Consider the following 18,309-nt stretch of genomic DNA (forward strand, 5'->3'; position numbering starts at 1 on the left):
GTCTTCATGATGCTCTCTGTGCTTCAAACAGAACCCTGAGACTATCGCAGAGCAGGTGCATTTATACGGAGACTTGATTACACACAGGTGGATTATATTTATCATCATTAGGCATTTAGGACAACATTGGATCATTCAGAGATCCACAATGAACTTCTGGGGTGAGTTTGCTGCCCTGAAAGTAAAGTGGCCGAATAATATTGCACGCCCCACTTTTCAGTTTTTGAATTTCCACAAAAATTTATAATAACCATAAATTTCGTTCAACTTCACAATTGTGTTCCACTTGTTGTTAATTCTTCACCAAAAAATTACATTTAGTATATTTATATTTGAAGCATGATATGTGGGAAAAGGTGGAAAAGTTCCAGGGGGCCGAACACTTTCGCAAGGCACTGTAATAGCGAAAAATAGTGTTATTCCTCAAGTACAAATGGCAAGCTTATCTGAAAACATACCCAAAATGACATGTACACTTTAGGGTTCATTAGCACTCTTAAAAATAAAAATTCAAGGCATTATGTCACCTCCAGTGAACAGTTATGGTGAAATTTCTGCCCATTGTGACAAAGATTTGTTATTTTAAAATTTGGACAGCTGCATGTCTCCTTTGGCATTAGCTTAGTTTATGAGATCTTTGTTTATGACAACATACCTGTATTCAGAGGCCTAAAGGTTGAAGAAGAGAGATCAATGAAGGCACAGGATTATGTAAAAGAAGAATGTCCCAAGAGGTATAACAAGTTTATACTTTATTGAGCGTAATGTCAGCTGGAATGCTACTTGAGCAACTTTGTAGATGAGAAAAAAGTTTTTGTTCTAGAGATTCAAGAAGTGGCAGTCATGATAAGAGTTACTAGTAGAATATCTAAACAGCATTAGATAATTAAAATCTGTCCATTCTACACAGAATATGTACTAACAGCTTGGTGATACCATTATTTGAATACCTTCCATTATAGATGGCTGGCATTTTTTGTAAAACATTAAATGTAATAGTAGTATAAAATAAGCACATGCTCTTGACTCAACCAGAAAACCGTTAGTGGGTTGTTGCCACTAAGGCTATGTTTCCACTGCCCGGATTCCTTCAGTATTTGCTGCAGATTGGGCACTGCATACATCCGCATCATCCAGATGTTACAGCATAGCGGAGGGGATTTTATGAAATCCCGTCTCCACTATGCGTGCAGGGCCGCATCCGGCGGCCCTGCGTTACCGGACATGCTTTGCGTCTTTCCAGACCGCAGCATGTCTTATTTATCTTGAGGAGATGGTCTCTCTCCGCAAGATAAATAACACAGTCTATGAATACGATGCGGTGATTCCTCATGTGTTAAATGAACACATCCGGAATCACCGCATGTACAACAAGGGGCGGCGCTTTGGGCGGAGCGAGGTATCCGCTGCGTCCAAAGTGCAGGGAAACCTGACAGTGAAAACATAGCCTAATAAAATCATGTGCTTACCTTCACAGTAAAATGAAACCTCAAACCTTATATGTTGCAATGAGCAAAACCTCTGTTTTTAAATTTGTGTTTCATTGTATTCACATCTACACAGCAAAGCATTTCTCAGACAATCATTAAGAACCTCATTGATAGCATACCAAGGAGTGTAAGTGCATTTCTATAATTCTATGGCTTTTCATCTTGGTGCTGCAGTTTCAATGTTGAGAGTATATTAAGGTATGTTCACATTGCATTTTTATCACACATTAGTAGCTCAGTTGGGACTTCTGTCAGAAGTCCTGAAAAATTGGATTTGGGAGGAACCCCCAATCGAACTGTTAACTTATTCTACCACTAAATTAAAGTCATTTTGTGCTCTGCCTGTCCTCCATTTCAGCGGTGTCAGCCTTGTGGTGATAAACACAAAGCATGCCGTACTGCTCTTTAGTGCCTACCTCAAGAAGGCAAATACTGACAATGCGAGAGGCCAGAAAGTGACCCCTTCTGCCTCATAAGTCAGTGACCCAAACGGGAATTGAGTCAGAATCCTGGTTTTCATGGTAGGAACCAGAGATGTGTGTCAAAAATGCTATTTTAACCTAACGTTAATTGTAAAATGCAAAAGCACAAAACATAAAGCAGTCAAGTAAAATATCAAAAACTACAAATTAGTGCATTTATTTTCACAGAGTACAGAAAGTTTTTTTTTCATTAGCATTTTAACATAGAACGCAGATTTCCCAGCGCTAAACAAGTACAGAGGATCTAAAATAAATCATATCAAGAAGAATCACTTAAGAACTTTTTCCATTTTTAATTTCACCCTTAATCTTTACAAATCCATTGAGAAGCAAACTAAAATAATTTTGAGGGAAAAATTAAAATAGCAAAACTGAAAAAATGTGGTTGCATAAGTGTGAAACACCCTCATAATTGGTTGCGGTTGAGTTCAGAATTAGCCAATTACATGTAAACTCATGTTAAATAGTAGTCAGTACACAGTTGCCATCGTTTACTGCAATTGTAATTAACTTACGGGAATATGAAGTTTAGCTGTTCTAGTAGGAGTTTCCTAAAAAAATATTTTATTTGCATATTACAGCAAAAGCCATGATCGGTTAACAGCATACAACACAGCAAAGGGACCTCATTGTTGAAAATTACCAGGAGAGGGGTACAAATACATTTCCAAGGCATTAGATATTCAATGTAACATTGTGAAGACTGTCATTAATAAGTGGCTTAAATTTGGCACAACATTATATTACTAAGACCTGGACATCCCCTAAAAATTGATGAAAGGATTAGCGGAAAATTGGTCCAGGAGGCTGCCACGAAGTTTACAGCAACACTAAAAGGGCAGCAGGAATGTCTGGCAAGTACTGGTTGTGTCCTGTATGTGACAACTATCCCCTGTATTCTTCATCTGTCCTGTGGGGTAGGGTAGCAAGAAAGAAGTCTTTCGGATGAAAAACATCCAAGCGGCAGCGTAATGTATTGGAGCTGTTTTTCAGTAAACGGAACTGAGGTTTTAGTTAAGGCAGAAGGAATTATGAACAGTTCCAAAGTCAATGATTTATCAAAACCTTCAGGCATCTACTAAAAAGCTGAAAATAAATAAGAATTTTACCTTTCAGCACAACAACCCTAAGCATATCTCTGAATCAAGAAAAGAATGGCTTTGCCAGAAGACTACGGTTTTGGAATGACCCACTGGAGCCCATACTTGAATCCAATTGAAAGTCTGTTGGTTTACCTAAAGAGGGCGCTGTAGGAAATGCCCTTGCAATCTGACAGATACGGAGTGCTATAATTCTAGATTTGTCATCCTGATAGACTTCTATCCAAAAAGACTGAATGCTCTCATAAATTCTAAGGGTATTTCAACATGGTACTAGTTTAAGGGTGTACATATGTGGCAACCACATTATTTTAGTTTTTTAAATTCTTTTTGAGCAGAAAAATAAAAATAGTTTTATTTTTCTTTTGAATTTTCCAGATAGGGTGAAATTAAAGGTGGAAAAAGATTTGAAATTATTCTTCTTGATAAGATTTTTTACATGGCAAAAACCTGGCATTTTAATTCAGGTGTTTAGATTTTTTTTTTATATAACCACTGTGCTTCAAGATTGATATTGGAATAAATTTGGTCACTCATTTCATAAGGTTATGCTGGTTTGAACAAGCTGGTTTATTTTCTAAAATAATTGGTGGGTCATAAGTGAGGAGATCCTCATCAGCTGAAGATGAGTTTTGGTCTGTGTTCACAAAGTTTGGAATATTGAATTTCGCTAGAGCATTAGGATCCTCTTCAACTACACAATTTCTGACAGTCTGGTGAATAATAATTCCATTGTCTGTTGATCTGTCAGTTGACTTTGCTCTGTCTGAGTGATCAACCTCATTAATGAAGCAATGAAAAGGCGACTTAGATTCTTCTGCTCCTTGCTGGATGAAGATTCTATCACCTTTTATCCTTCTACCAAAGTCCGCTTCAAAACTTTTCATTTGGAATCTCTTTTCAGAAGGATCTATATTTCTAGTATTTAACAGGGGACAAAAGTTAAGATATTTGTCAGTTTTGTATATTTGCAAATAATAGTATATTTCAAATTTACAGTACAATGTTCAATTATTTCTAGTCACATTAATAAACATCCATATTTAAGATTTTTACAGAGACACTAATGCATTATGCTGTACACTGATGAGCAAAAGGGTAACAATATTTTGAACTTTGAATTTCAGGCTCCATATCTCACCATCCACTACTGCTTCGAACATGAAACTATCATCGTTTTATAGACAATCATGTTGGCTATCTCATACATAAATTTGACTTGAAACTATTTAGCATGTGATTAGTTATGCAGATTCTTGTCATGTCACTACATTGTTACTGTTTTGCTCCTAAAAATTTAAATTTTTATTATTTTAATAATCCACCTTTGGCTTTCAACACTGCCTGAATCCTTCTGGACATGCTCGCAATCAGATTCAAGCATGCCTATACCGAATCTAATCTCGAGTCTCTTCTACACATTCCCAAAGTTGGTGCTTACTGGTCGACTCACTTATGTATACAGTTTTTTCTTCCACTCTACCCAAAATTGTTCAATTGGGTTGAGGTCTGGGGACTGTGGGAGACAATCCAGCACCTCCATTTCATTATCATTGAACCAGTTCTTTGCCAATCTCAACATATGCTTGGGATTGTTGTCCTGCTGGAACACTGTCATCTTTTTCAAAGTACATGAGTGTACGAAGTTAACTTGTCCTGTAGGATACTCACATACAGTTAGGGCCAGAAATATTTGGACAGTGACACAATTTTCGCGAGTTGGGCTCTGCATGCCACCATGAAGGAAGTATGATAGAGCGCGGCTCACCGCCCAAAGTTCTTTTTGGTTTGAGGACGCCCCGTATTCTTGACCTGTCCAGACTCCCTGAGTGATACTGTTGCCCAGGTGAGCTCCCCACCCCGTGGGACTCGCATCCGTGGTAACTATTCGACGAGATATGTCTATTACCCAAGGGACCCCCTTTGATAGGTTGTTGGAATCCAACCACCAAGCTAGGGAATGAATAGTGTCTGAATTTAGAATTATACAGTTAGGGCCAGAAATATTTGGACAGTGACACAATTTTCGCGAGTTGGGCTCTGCATGCCACCACATTGGATTTGAAATGAAACCTCTACAACAGAATTCAAGTGCAGATTGTAACGTTTAATTTGAAGGGTTGAACAAAAATATCTGATAGAAAATGTAGGAATTGTACACATTTCTTTACAAACACTCCACATTTTAGGAGGTCAAAAGTAATTGGACAAATAAACATAACCCAAACAAAATATTTTTATTTTCAATATTTTGTTGCAAATCCTTTGGAGGCAATCACTGCCTTAAGTCTGGAACCCATGGACATCACCAAACGCTGGGTTTCCTCCTTCTTAATGCTTTGCCAGGCCTATACAGCCGCAGCCTTCAGGTCTTGCTTGTTTGTGGGTCTTTCCGTCTTAAGTCTGGATTTGAGCAAGTGAAATGCATGCTCAATTGGGTTTAGATCTGGAGATTGACTTGGCCATTGCAGAATGTTCCACTTTTTGGCACTCATGAACTCCTGGGTAGCTTTGGATGTATGCTTGGGGTCATTGTCCATCTGTACTATGAAGCGCCGTCCAATCAACTTTGCAGCATTTGGCTGAATCTGGGCTGAAAGTATATCCCGGTACACTTCAGAATTCATCCGGCTACTCTTGTCTGCTCTTATGTCATCAATAAACACAAGTGACCCAGTGCCATTGAAAGCCATGCATGCCCATGTCATCACGTTGCCTCCACCATGTTTTACAGAGGACGTGGTGTGCCTTGGATCATGTGCCGTTCCCTTTCTTCTCCAAACTTTTTTCTTCCCATCATTCTGGTACAGGTTGATCTTTGTCTCATCTGTCCATAGAATACTTTTCCAGAACTGAGCTGGCTTCTTGAGGTGTTTTTCTGCAAATTTAACTCTGGCCTGTCTATTTTTGGTATTGATGAATGGTTTGCGTCTAGATGTGAACCCTTTGTATTTACTGTCATGGAGTCTTCTCTTTACTGTTGACTTAGCGACAGATACACCTACTTCACTGAGAGTGTTCTGGACTTCAGTTGATGTTGTGAACGGGTTCTTCTTCACCAAATTAAGTATGCGGCGATCATCCACCACTGTTGTCATCCGTGGACGCCCAGGCCTTTTTTTTTTTTTTTAACCAATAGATATTTATTGAAATTTTGCATGTTAAACAACACCTCAGTAAACATCAGAGGGGGAGGGAGACAAGGGTAAACAGGGGGGGGGGGAGGGGGATGTGGGAAAAAAGGACCAGCGCCCAAGTTAAAGACCACAATATGAACAGTATAATACACACAGATACAGTGTCAAAACTTGAGAAGCAAACGATTTAAATGAGGGCAAGAGCAGACTGAGATATATGTGCCGAGGACACCCAGGGATCCCACCACGAGAGGACCCTAGTTCTCCTCGATAGATCCTGTGCCATGATAACCTCATAGCAGAAGTGTAAGTCAATTCTGGCGATCAGTTCGGCTCTGGAGGGAAGACCCGAGGATTTCCAATGTTTCGCTATACATTGTCTAGCGGCAACTAGGATATTTGAAATTATGGGCCGGAGAGGGGAAGGGAGACCCATGAGGGAAATACCCAGGACAGCTAGTTGACCACTCAGCGCAAGGGGGAGACGTGTCAGATCGACAATCAAAGCCTCCACCTCACGCCAGAAAACCCGGATCTGCGGGCACGACCACCATACATGAGAGGAGGACCCCAAGGCGCCGCACTTCTTCCAACACAGAGGGGAGGAAGACGGGAAAACCTTCGCCAGGCGGACAGGGGTAAAGTACCAATGCAGTTGAATTTTTTTCACCTGCTCCAAGTGGCCAAGACATGTGGAGAACCTGAAAGGGTGCACCATAGCAAATTGCCAGTCCTCCAGGGAGGCCTCGAAACCCAGCGAGGACTCCCAGGCAGTCATGAAAGGGAGCTTGTCAGCAGAACCATAGGAGGTGAGAGCTTTATAGATTATGGAGATGCCATGGGGCAATATGGTGGCCGGTCTGAAATATCTATGAGCCGGGTCCTCTGTCAGAGGCGGGGGCACTCCGAATGACCGACGTGACCTGAGAAAGCTACGGAGCTGCAGGTATTGATAGAAGTCAGACCCAGTAAGAGAGAATCTCCCTGAGAGGTCCTCAAACGACAGAAGGCCATTTGAGCCGAAAAGGTCTGCCACCCGGAGCACCCCGCGGTCCGTCCAGGAGGAAAGAGAAATGTGCCCGATAGCATACTCCAAAGCCTGCAAAGAAACATAGTCAAACATAAATATTAGATGGGAAGTGCTGAGTAGCGCCCACAATTTAGAAGCATTCCTAATAGAACGGAGACAAGGGCCAACTAGAGGTACCTTAAGCAGCTGAAACTCCAAGAGCAATCTAAGCGAGTTTTTGGGGGCAAAATGCGATTCAATCAGAAACCAGGGTAAACATGAGTTCCCCTCCCACCATATTTTAAGGGGCTCAAGGATCGCCGCCCTATAGTATGAAAGCACTGCAGGCGCGCCCAACCCACCCATAGAATACGGTAGGGACATAATCCGACGCTTAATCCTGTGAGGTTTCCCATTCCAAATAAACCGATCTATAAGAGATTGAAAAGCTGAAATAAACTTCGAAGGGATAAAAAGGGGGAGGCATCGGAAGAGATACATTATTTTGGGTAGGAATAGCATTTTCGCCGTTTGTATGCGGGCCATCCAGGAGAGCAGTGCACCCGACAGATGATCCATGCTCTTCCTGACTTCCGCAAGAGTTTCCTCACAATTTACACGAACTATATTATCCAGCCTAGTTATCCTGATGCCTAAGTACGTAAAGCCCAGGGGAGCCCAAATGAACTCGTATTGGGATTGAATTTGGATTTGAAGGGGGGCTGGGAGAAAAAGGGGGAAAATTGTGGATTTGGTCAGATTAAGTTTATAATATGAAACCACCGAAAACTCAGTTAAAATAGAGGTAATCGCGTTCAGCGATGCTAACGGTGAGGCACAAGTCAGGACCACGTCGTCGGCATAGAGGCCAATTTTGTGTTCGGTTCCCCCCACCCGGATTCCCTCAACATCCGCACTCTGTCCGACCATGGAAGCCAAAGGCTCCATGACCAGAGCAAAAATGATAGGCGAGAGGGGGCAGCCCTGACGAGTGCCATTCCGAATAGAAAATGTCCGAGATCTAAATCCTGCCGAACGAACCGACGCGCAGGGATTGGAGTATAATGCCATAACCGCTCTACTAATTTGCCTGGTGAGCCCAAATTTTTCCAGCGTGAGTTCAATATAACTCCAGTGTACCCTGTCGAACGCCTTTTCGGCATCAAGCGAGAGAAATACACTGGGAAGGCTCCCCCTCTCGACCACATCCAAAAGATCTATCAGGCGCCTGGTGCCATCCCTGGTCTGTCTGCCAGGAACAAACCCAACTTGGTCGGGGTGGATGAGACCAGGGAGAACCGAGAACAGTCTGTTAGCCCAGATTTTTGCATAAATCTTAACGTCGCAGTTTAAAAGTGCTATCGGACGAAAGTTCCCCGGGGATGTTGGGGGTTTCCCTTGTTTGGGGAGAGTCGCTATGGATGCCTCCCGCCCAGGCCTTTTTGAGTTCCCAAGCTCACCAGTCAATTCCTTTTTTCTCAGAATGTACCCGACTGTTGATTTTGCTACTCCAAGCATGTCTGCTATCTCTCTGATGGATTTTTTCTTTTTTTTCAGCCTCAGGATGTTCTGCTTCACCTCAATTGAGAGTTCCTTTGACCGCATGTTGTCTGCTCACAGCAACAGCTTCCAAATGGAAAACCACACACCTGGAATCCACCCCTGACCTTTTAACTGCTTCATTGATTACAGGTTAACGAGGGAGACGCCTTCAGAGTTAATTGCAGCCCTTAGAGTCCATTGTCCAATTACTTTTGGTCCCTTGAAAAAGAGGACGCTATGCATTACAGAGCTATGATTCCTAAACCCTTTCTCCGATTTGGATGTGGAAACTATCATATTGCAGCTGGGAGTGTGCACTTTCAGCCCATATTATATATATAATTGTATTTCTGAACATGTTTTTGTAAACAGCTAAAATAACAAAACTTGTGTCACTGTCCAAATATTTCTGGCCCTAACTGTATACAGTGGGGGAAATAAGTTTTGCTGATTTTGTAGGTTTGCCCACTGACAAAGACATGAACAGTCTATAATTTTAAGGATAGGTTAATTTTAACATTGAGAGATAGAATATCAAAATAAAATCCAGAAAATCACATTGTATAAATTATATAAATTTATTTGCATTTTGCAGTGAGATGAGAAAGAAGTATTTGATCCCTCTGGCAAACAAGACTTAATGGCAAAACCCTTGTTGGCAATCATAGCAGTCAAACTTTTTTGTAGTTGGTGATGAAGTTTGAACACATGTCGGGGAATTTTGGTCCACTCCTCTTTGCAGATCATCTATAAATCATTAAGATTTTGAGGCTGTCGCAAGGGATCAAATACTTATTTCCCCCACAGTAGCTCAGCATTGACATCACTATCGATCTTGATCAAATGCCAATGTCTTTGGCTGTGAAATAATCCCATATCATCAGGCTTCCTCCATCGAACTTGACAGTTCCTTTAATTTATCAGTCAGTTAGCCCCTTTTGCCCTTGTTTCTCCCAAACCCATTTGAACTCATCAGGGCCTAGTCTATTGACTTTCGGCTCATCGCTCCAAATCGCCAGTTTCCAATCTTCTACTGTCCTCTTTTCATACTTCTTTGCAAACATGAGCTGATACTTCTTATGACGATATTGAAATCAAGGCTTCTTCACTTTTTTTCAGGCCACCATTCCAAACTAGTGGAACGTGTGTCACACTCTGCTTGCATGGACATCTGTAATCTCGCTATTATGAAGCATACGAGCCACTTCCGCCTTGTTTGTCACGCCAGAACTGATAGATCTTGTGATGAGCTGTCTTGTTGACTCTGATATTTTGCCTAGACGTTCACCTCTTGGCTTTTAAATGGATGGATGAACTTCATTTCGTATTCTTCCAATTGTCATGCCACTCACTTGATGCAGTTTGGCGAAGTTTCTTGAGCGAGAGATGGCTGTCAATGACCTGGTTGATGCTGTTTCTTTTTTTTGGGAAATCTTCACGGCTGCTCCTAGATTCGAACTAATGACCTTTCGCTGAATCAATCTAATAACACACTGAGCTATTAGGGAATTTGAGAACAAGTTGAATTTTGTAGTATACAGGAGAAAAAAAAGATTTTTCCACTACCAGGAGCAACACAGTAACAATACAGTGACATGACATAAATCTGCATAACTAATCATATCTTAAATAGTTGCAAGTCACATTTATGTATGAGATAGCCAAAATGATAGTCTATAAAATGATGGTAGTGTCAGTAGTGGATGGTGAGTTATGGATCCTGAAAGTCAAAAGTTCAAAACAGTGTTACCCGTTTGCTCATCAGTATATACACTGCTCAAAAAAATAAAGGGAACACTAAAATTCCAAATCCTAGATATCACTGAATGAAATATTCCAGTTGCAAATCTTTATTCATTCCATAGTGGAATGCGTTGAGAACAATAAAACGTAAAAATTATTAATGTAAATCACAACTAATATTCCATGGAGGTCTGGAGTTGGAATGATGCTCAAAATCAAAGGGGAAAATCAAATTGCAGGCTCATCCAACTTCAGTGGAAATGCCTCAAGACAAGGAAATGTTGATCAGTAGTGTGTGTGTGTCCTCCACCTGCCAGTATGACCTCCCTACAATGCCTGGGCATTGTCCTGAAGAGACGGTGGATGTTATCCTGAGGGATTTCCTCCCAGACCTGGATTAAGGCATCAGTCAACTATTGGACAGTCTGTGGTGCAATGTGGTGTTGGTGGATGGAATTAGACATGATGTCCCAGATGTGCTCGATTGGATTAAGTGTTGGGGACTGGGATGGCCAGTCCATAGCTTCAATGCCTTCATCTTGCAGGAACTGCTGACTCACTCCAGCCACATGAGGTCTGGCATTGTCCTGCATTAGGAGGAACCCAGGGCCAATCACACCAGTATATGGTCTCACAAAGGGTCTGAGGATCTCATCTCGGTACCTAATGGCAGTCAGGATACCTTTGGGGAGCACATGGAGGGCTGTGCGGCCCTCCAAAGAAATGCCACCCCACACCATTACTGACCCACTGCCAAACCGGTCATGCTGAAGGATGTTGTAGGCAGCAGATCGCTCTCCACGGTGTCTCCAGACTGTCACATGTGCTCAGTGTGAACCTGCTTTCATCTGTGAAGAGCACAGGGAGCCAGTGGCAAATTTTCCAATCCTGGTGTTCTGTGGCAAATGCCAATTGTCCTGCACGGTGTTGGGCTGTGAGCACAATCCCCATCTGTGGACGTCGGACACTCAAACTATCCTCATGGAGTCGGTTTCTAACCGTTATTGCAGACACATGCAGATTTGTGGCCTGCTGGAGATAATTTTGCAGGGGTCTTGCAGTGTTCCTCCTTGCACAAAGGCTGAGGTAGCGGTCCTGCTGCTGGGTGTTGCCCTCCTACAGCCCCCTCCATGTCTCCTGGTGTACTGGCCTGTCTCCTGGTAGCACCTCCAGCCTCTGTACACAACGCTGACAGACACAGCAAACGTTCTTGCCACAGTTCGCATTGATGTGCCATCCTGGATGAGCTGCACTACCTGAGCCACTTATATGAGTTGTAGAGTCCGTCTCATGCTACCTCGACTGTGAAAGCACAACCAACATTCAAAAGTGACCTAAACATCAGCCAGAAAGCATTGGTATTGAGATGTGGTCTGTGGTCCCCACCTGTAGAACCCCTCCTTTATTCAGTGTGTCTTGATAATTGCCAATAATTTCCATCTGTTGTCTATTCCATTTGCACAACAGCATGTGAAATTGATTGTCAAACCGTGTTGCTTTCTAAGTGAACAGTTTGATTTCATAGAAGTTTGATTTACTTGGAGTTATATTCTATTGTTTAAGTGTTCCCTTTATTTTTTTGAGCAGTGTATTTACTTTTTACAACACTGAAATACATGCAGTGAGACATTATTTAAAAGGCAGCAACGTCAAATGTTTCACAGCACCAGTCAGGTCCAAGTTGCTGTACATACACTTAATGTCCAACAAACTTGGCTTCATTGACTTCAAACGATTTTTGAAAGTATCCTGTGGTATGTCTGGCACTAAGACATTACCAACAGATGTAAAAATGTTGAGGAAAATGAGGTGTGCATTTTGTAGTCCGGCTGTGGTGGGGGAGCGGCATCGGTTGAGCAGTGTGTCACAGAGGCATAAGCCAGCTGCTGCTAACTCCTGTGCATGTTGCTAAAGAGAAATTAATATTCACTGCATTCCACTCCCATGAGCATGGATGGCAATGAATATTAATTTCTCTTTAGCATATTGGTATGATTGGCCCCCATCCCCGTCCTGGTATGCATGGCCCCATCAGAAAACATAAAAAAAAAAGTAACACTTACCTTCCCGACACTCCCTCGCAGCATCCTGTTCCATTGCCAGCAGCTGCTTTATGCTTGTAAGCAGCGCATGGCAGGGACGTCATGCACTGCTTGCAAGCCGAAGGGCAGCTGCCAGAATGCTTACTGCTCTGCATGTCGGGACTGTGTGCGTGTAGAGCAGTGTGTATGCATTGCTCTTTAGTAGCGTGCGGTGTCAGACGGAGCCTTCCTGCAGCTGTTGGCAGTCATGTGTGTTGCTACTAAAGGGAATGATTATTCACCACATTCCACACCCATGGGCGTGGAATGCAGTGAATATTCATTTCTCTTCAGTAGTGGCGGCACACTTGACTGGCTGCTGATACTGTGCGAGCTACTGAAGAGCAATGAATATTCACTGATCTACGCACACAGTCCTGGTGTGCACAGCAGTGAACATTCCGGCAGCTGCCCCTCTGCTTTGCTTACAAGCATAAAGCAGCTGCCGGCAACAGAACAAGATGCTGCGAGGGAGCGCCGGGAAGGTAAGTGTAATGGTTTGGATTTTTTTAATGTTTTCTAATGGATGGGGCCAATCATGCCAGGATTAGGATGGGCCCCTGCATACCAGGATGGGGATAAAGGGGGACCATTGTTACCAGGCTAGAGGTAAGGAGGACATGCATACCAGGATAGGGATGAGGGAACATGCATACCAGGATAGGAATGAGGGAACATGCATACCAGGATAGGAATGAGGGAGCCAGCATATCAGGATAAGGATGTGGAGACATGTATACCAGGATGGGGATGAGGGGCCATGCATACCAGAATAGCGATGAGGGGACCATGCATACCAGGATGGGGCTGAGGGAGCCCAGGCATACCACGATGGGGATGAGGGAGCCATGCTTACCAGGATAAAGATGTGGAGCCGTGTATACCAGGATGGGGAATGCGGGTCATGCAAACCAGGATAGGGATGAGGGGCCATGCATACCAGAATAAGGATGAGGGGGCCGCGTGTATCAGGATGGGGATGAGGGGACCATATATACTAGGATAGGGAATATTAAGTACAGAATTGACCACATTTTTTGCTTCAATTTTTTTTCCTAATTTCCTCCTCTAAATCTTAGGTGCATCTTATGGTCCGGTTCGTCTTATAGTCCGAAAAATACAATATCTAAGTCATGTAAATTGCAAAGTGTGACTTCCATGGATTAGTATTGGTTTGTCTAGCACAACTCACAATTGCTTGATCGGATTTAGATCTGGGTAACTTGTTGGTTAAGCCAACATTTTGAACATTTAGTTATGTTCATCAAACCAATCCTGAAATATTTATGCAGCATGACAGAAGGCATTATCCTTAGGAAAGCAGTCACTATCATAGGATAATACTACAAGCAATGATGGGATTTACTTGGTCTGCAACAATGTTTAGGTAAAGCTAAGTTCTAGGAGAGTACTGTTTTAATGTGAAATGTGTCAATCTTTTAATGTCTACATTGAGATTTCCCAGCAGAATACTGCAGAGCATCACGTTGCTTGCCTTCTTCCTATAATGCAGCTTGGAGCCATCTCCCCTCAATGTAAGTGATGCACACTTAGCTAGTTATCTACTTGAAAAAATGACATGCCATTTCTCAATATTTCTGATGCTCACGGTACATACCATTCTGTGGCTATGAACCCCTATATGCAGCAAACTATGATGCACTGTTTTCTTAAACTGTTTTCTAGCATTCTACCAGCATTAACTTTTTGGACGCCCATGACCCTTTCTCTGGTTTACCGGGAATCCGTCTTTGGATTACTTTTGATAGACACTAACCACATTGTACTGGGAAAACCTAGGAATTTCAGATTTTTTTTTGAAGATGCACTGACCTGTCCATTAACCTTAGGCTACTTTCACACTAGCGTCGTTTGGCCTCCGTCGCAATGCGTCGTTTTGGAGAAAAAACGCATCCTGCAAAGTTGCCCGCAGGATGCGGTTTTTCTCCATAGACTTTCATTAGCGACACATTGCGATGGATTGCCACACATCGCATCCGTTGTGCGACGGATGTGTCGTGTTTTGGCGGACCGTCGGCACAAAAAAACGCTACATGTAACTTTTTTTTGTGCGTCGTGTCCGCCATTTCCGACCGCGCATGCGTGGCTGGAACTCCGCCCCCTCCTCCCCGGACCTTACAATGGGGCAGCGGATGCGTTGAAAAACCGCATCCGCTGCCCCCGTTGTGCTTTTACTTCACAGCATGCGTAGGTACGTCGGCCCGACGCACTGCGACGGGCCCGTACCGACGCTAGTGTGAAAGTAGCCCTAATTTGACCTTAGTCAAATTCAGTTAGATCCATACACACTAATTTCAAGAACTGACTTTTCACCTGCAGTCTAATAAACCCTAACCCTTGACAGATGCAATAGTAATGAGATAATCTGTTATTTATTGTACCTACCATGGTGCTTGAAAGTTTGTGAACCGTTGAGAATTTTCTTATTTCCCATCACCCAGACAGCACCATACTAAGGGAGAGCATCCGCCCCGAGGAACAGGAAATTTTAAGAAATAAAGAGGCAGTACCTCTGTGTACGCCTCAGTGTGGTCTACTGTTCCTGGAAGAGATAGGCTAGACGGGTAAGTGAGTTGCAGGCTATTTCAATTAATCCATTTTTCACAATCATCCTAGAAGATAGATATTAAGACCTGACTCAAATAGATTCAGATACCAGTGCTTAGGGATCCAAAAGATGGCGCAGCACAGGGACACTTTCTGCTGTATTACATCACTTCCGGTGGGGCAGTCACATGATCTGCTACAACTGGAACTTGATATACCAGGAAGTGATACGCATGGCAGTAGCTTAGTCACTCTGCCTTTCCTATAAAAACCGCACATGGTCCTTATTTGGTACCATAAGATGTAAATGACATTATATGTTAGGGACGCAAAAAATCATAAATATAGTAACCGCAAAATTCAAGAAAGAATCAAGTATTAATCCAAATCCTGTAACACATAATCTGGACACAATAAAGACCAATTGTCACAGACTAAATATGTCAAAATATAAACATTCAATGAACATATATATAAAAATACAAAATGGGCATTGGTTGACTGGGGTTAAAATGCGACACGTCAGGCTGTGTATGAATTCATAGTCATATTGTTTATTGCCCACTGATATAAGTACTTAGATGATAGAACTCCATCAGAGTGAACGATGGCAGTAGCATGCTTATATAGAAAAGTAAAATCAAAGTTGCACAAAGTCATTCATTACCTTATCCACCCAGTGGTAACCAGAGGATCCGCCCGCCCCGACGTACGGGGTGTTAGAGGAGGACCAGTGCTTTGCTTTATAGTACCGTAACTGAAATATATACTGTATACATGAGAAGACAGGAAAAAGAAATTACATCATGGGGATGGGTCAAAGGTCATGATACCATAACAAAAAATTGATATTTAAAAAGTTTTGTTGGTTTAGAAACCCAGGATTCTACCTTATAAATGTAGTGATATTTCCCCTTGTACCATAAAGCCCAATATTCCAATTGTGCTTTATTTGTTAAAATATATAAATAAAAGGGATTGATTGCTAACGAAAGGTAGACCACAGGTAGATAAAGCCATATCATTAAAAAAGTGCATACTGTTTATACAGTAGATATACACATATAAAAACAGGAACAAGGGCTAGCATCACTGCCTTTTTAAGATATTTGGCTCAATTAGAGGATTCTGTATCTTTAGAAACAATTTTTTTGTTAATGGTATCATGACCTTTGGCCCAACCCCATGATGTTATTTCCCATTATGTATTTTTTATGTGTTGTGGTAGATTGGCTCACTCAGCTGTACACGGAAGTAGACACTGGAACACTATCTCTGTAAGAACTTCCTTTGGTTTATTATAGGCAGCATAAAAACAAGGTGTAGTAAAACAAATACAACCCTCTGGGCAAAACGGAAAAAGAAAACAAAATGGTAACATCAAGCACAGTCCTGAGAGCAAGGGTCCTCCTGCTAAACACTAGCAGAACACACGGTTCAGTTTGGTTCACGCACAACTTCTCTGGAATGTTCCTCTCCAGACACTGAACAACTACTGCCTCTGAATGCCAGCTACTTAAGCCCTAGACCACACACTGGGGTGGAGATAAGGTAGACATCCTTCCACCCACTCTATGGGTGTCCACATAAATCTCGGCTCATTATACAAATTAGCTGTGACCCCTCACTGCACTTAGTGTGCTGAAGGAAAATCTCTGGGTTTTCTAAAACGCCATTAAGTGCAGTGAAACATATCTCCCCTCCAGCACTTTACCAGTGACTTTGTCACAGTTTATAAATTCCTGTTATTTATTACCCTGGAGAAGGCAGTGGCCCGGTGCCAAAATGCGGTCTATTTTGTCCTGAATAAACCTATTACATCCATTTTTGCCTATCTTCATAAATCAGCAGCATCATTGGTGACCGGTTTTTGTTTTGTTTTTATTACTATATCCTAAACAATTAAGCGCATCTTACCCCATCAGGCCCTTTTGTTAAGTCTGACGTTTACAATGTAATTCTTAATGAATCAGAGCTCTCTTGTTCTGTTCGATCTATTAAGTAAAATTTATAAATGTATAATATTTGAATGTTTGGTCCATATGTTTTTATAGTGATCTAATAAGGTTAAAAAAAATGTGACTTCTTTAGTTCTCTTTATCCATTTCTATGATGTTTAAGAAAGGCCACATTCACACATCCGTGATACACATGATGATTCCAGCCTCATATGCTATATATTTATTTCTGTCCAAAAACCATTAAAAAAATGTTTTGCTGCCATTGATGGGATAGTTGTTGTTTTATTTGTTCTTTAACTAAACAAAATGTATTTTAACACATTTAGGATTACATGTTATAAGAAATAAACAACCCACTTTGGAAAATCAAGTTTAAGAAAAGAGTTGTGTTTTGAGAGAGATTTAGCTCTTGGCAAAAACTGAAAAACTGTTCCAAAGCTTCCAAATAGATTATAGAGGTTCAGAAAATAGTAACATGTATACAAAATATGCCATTGACCTTTGCGTCATAACTGTAATAATGCATGGTCTCAGACTTGTAGAGAACGGTCCCTTATTTTTTATCGCATTATTGAACATCTCTTCTGCCATTAGCATGAGTCACGATGATTTTTTTTAAGTGGTTTTCATAAAACAGAATTGCTGGTATGGAGACCTATCGGCATAAAATATACGCTGTAAATAAAACAATAAGGTGGGGTCTACTTGGCAGCTTTGGCCAAGATGCAGTTTACACGGCCAAAAATCGTTTTATGCAGCTGCTACATCGCAGAGTGATGCACTTAAAATTGGGATGTATTTTGACTTTAGGATTATTTAGTCTAGAAAAAAGACGACTGAGGGGCGATCTAATAACCATGTATAAGTATATAAGGGGACAATACAAATATCTCGCTGAGGATCTGTTTATACCAAGGAAGGTGACGGGCACAAGGGGGCATTCTTTGCGTCTGGAGGAGAGAAGGTTTTTCTACCAACATAGAAGAGGATTCTTTACTGTTAGGGCAGTGAGAATCTGGAATTGCTTGCCTGAGGAGGTGGTGATGGCAAACTCAGTCGAGGGGTTCAAGAGAGGCCTGGATGTCTTCCTGGAGCAGAACAATATTGTAACATACAATTATTAGGTTCTGTAGAAGGACGTAGATCTGGGGATTTATTATGATGGAATATAGGCTGAACTGGATGGACAAATGTCT

The 18,309-nt window shown here is 41.8% G+C and overlaps 1 protein-coding gene across 1 annotated transcript in view; it reads right to left on the reverse strand.

Annotated features, from left to right (window-relative positions):
- Nucleotides 1-3,605: 3,605 nt before the first annotated feature.
- Nucleotides 3,606-18,309, reverse strand: part of MRAP2 (melanocortin 2 receptor accessory protein 2) — a 119,842-nt gene continuing 105,138 nt past the window's right edge. The window contains exon 3 of the mRNA XM_069726670.1: nucleotides 3,606-3,990. Coding sequence (XP_069582771.1) covers nucleotides 3,606-3,990 — 385 coding nt within the window. The remainder of the gene's footprint in view (nucleotides 3,991-18,309) is intronic.

Source organism: Ranitomeya imitator, chromosome 5 (assembly GCF_032444005.1).
Source record: "Ranitomeya imitator isolate aRanImi1 chromosome 5, aRanImi1.pri, whole genome shotgun sequence".
NCBI lineage: Eukaryota > Metazoa > Chordata > Amphibia > Anura > Dendrobatidae > Ranitomeya > Ranitomeya imitator.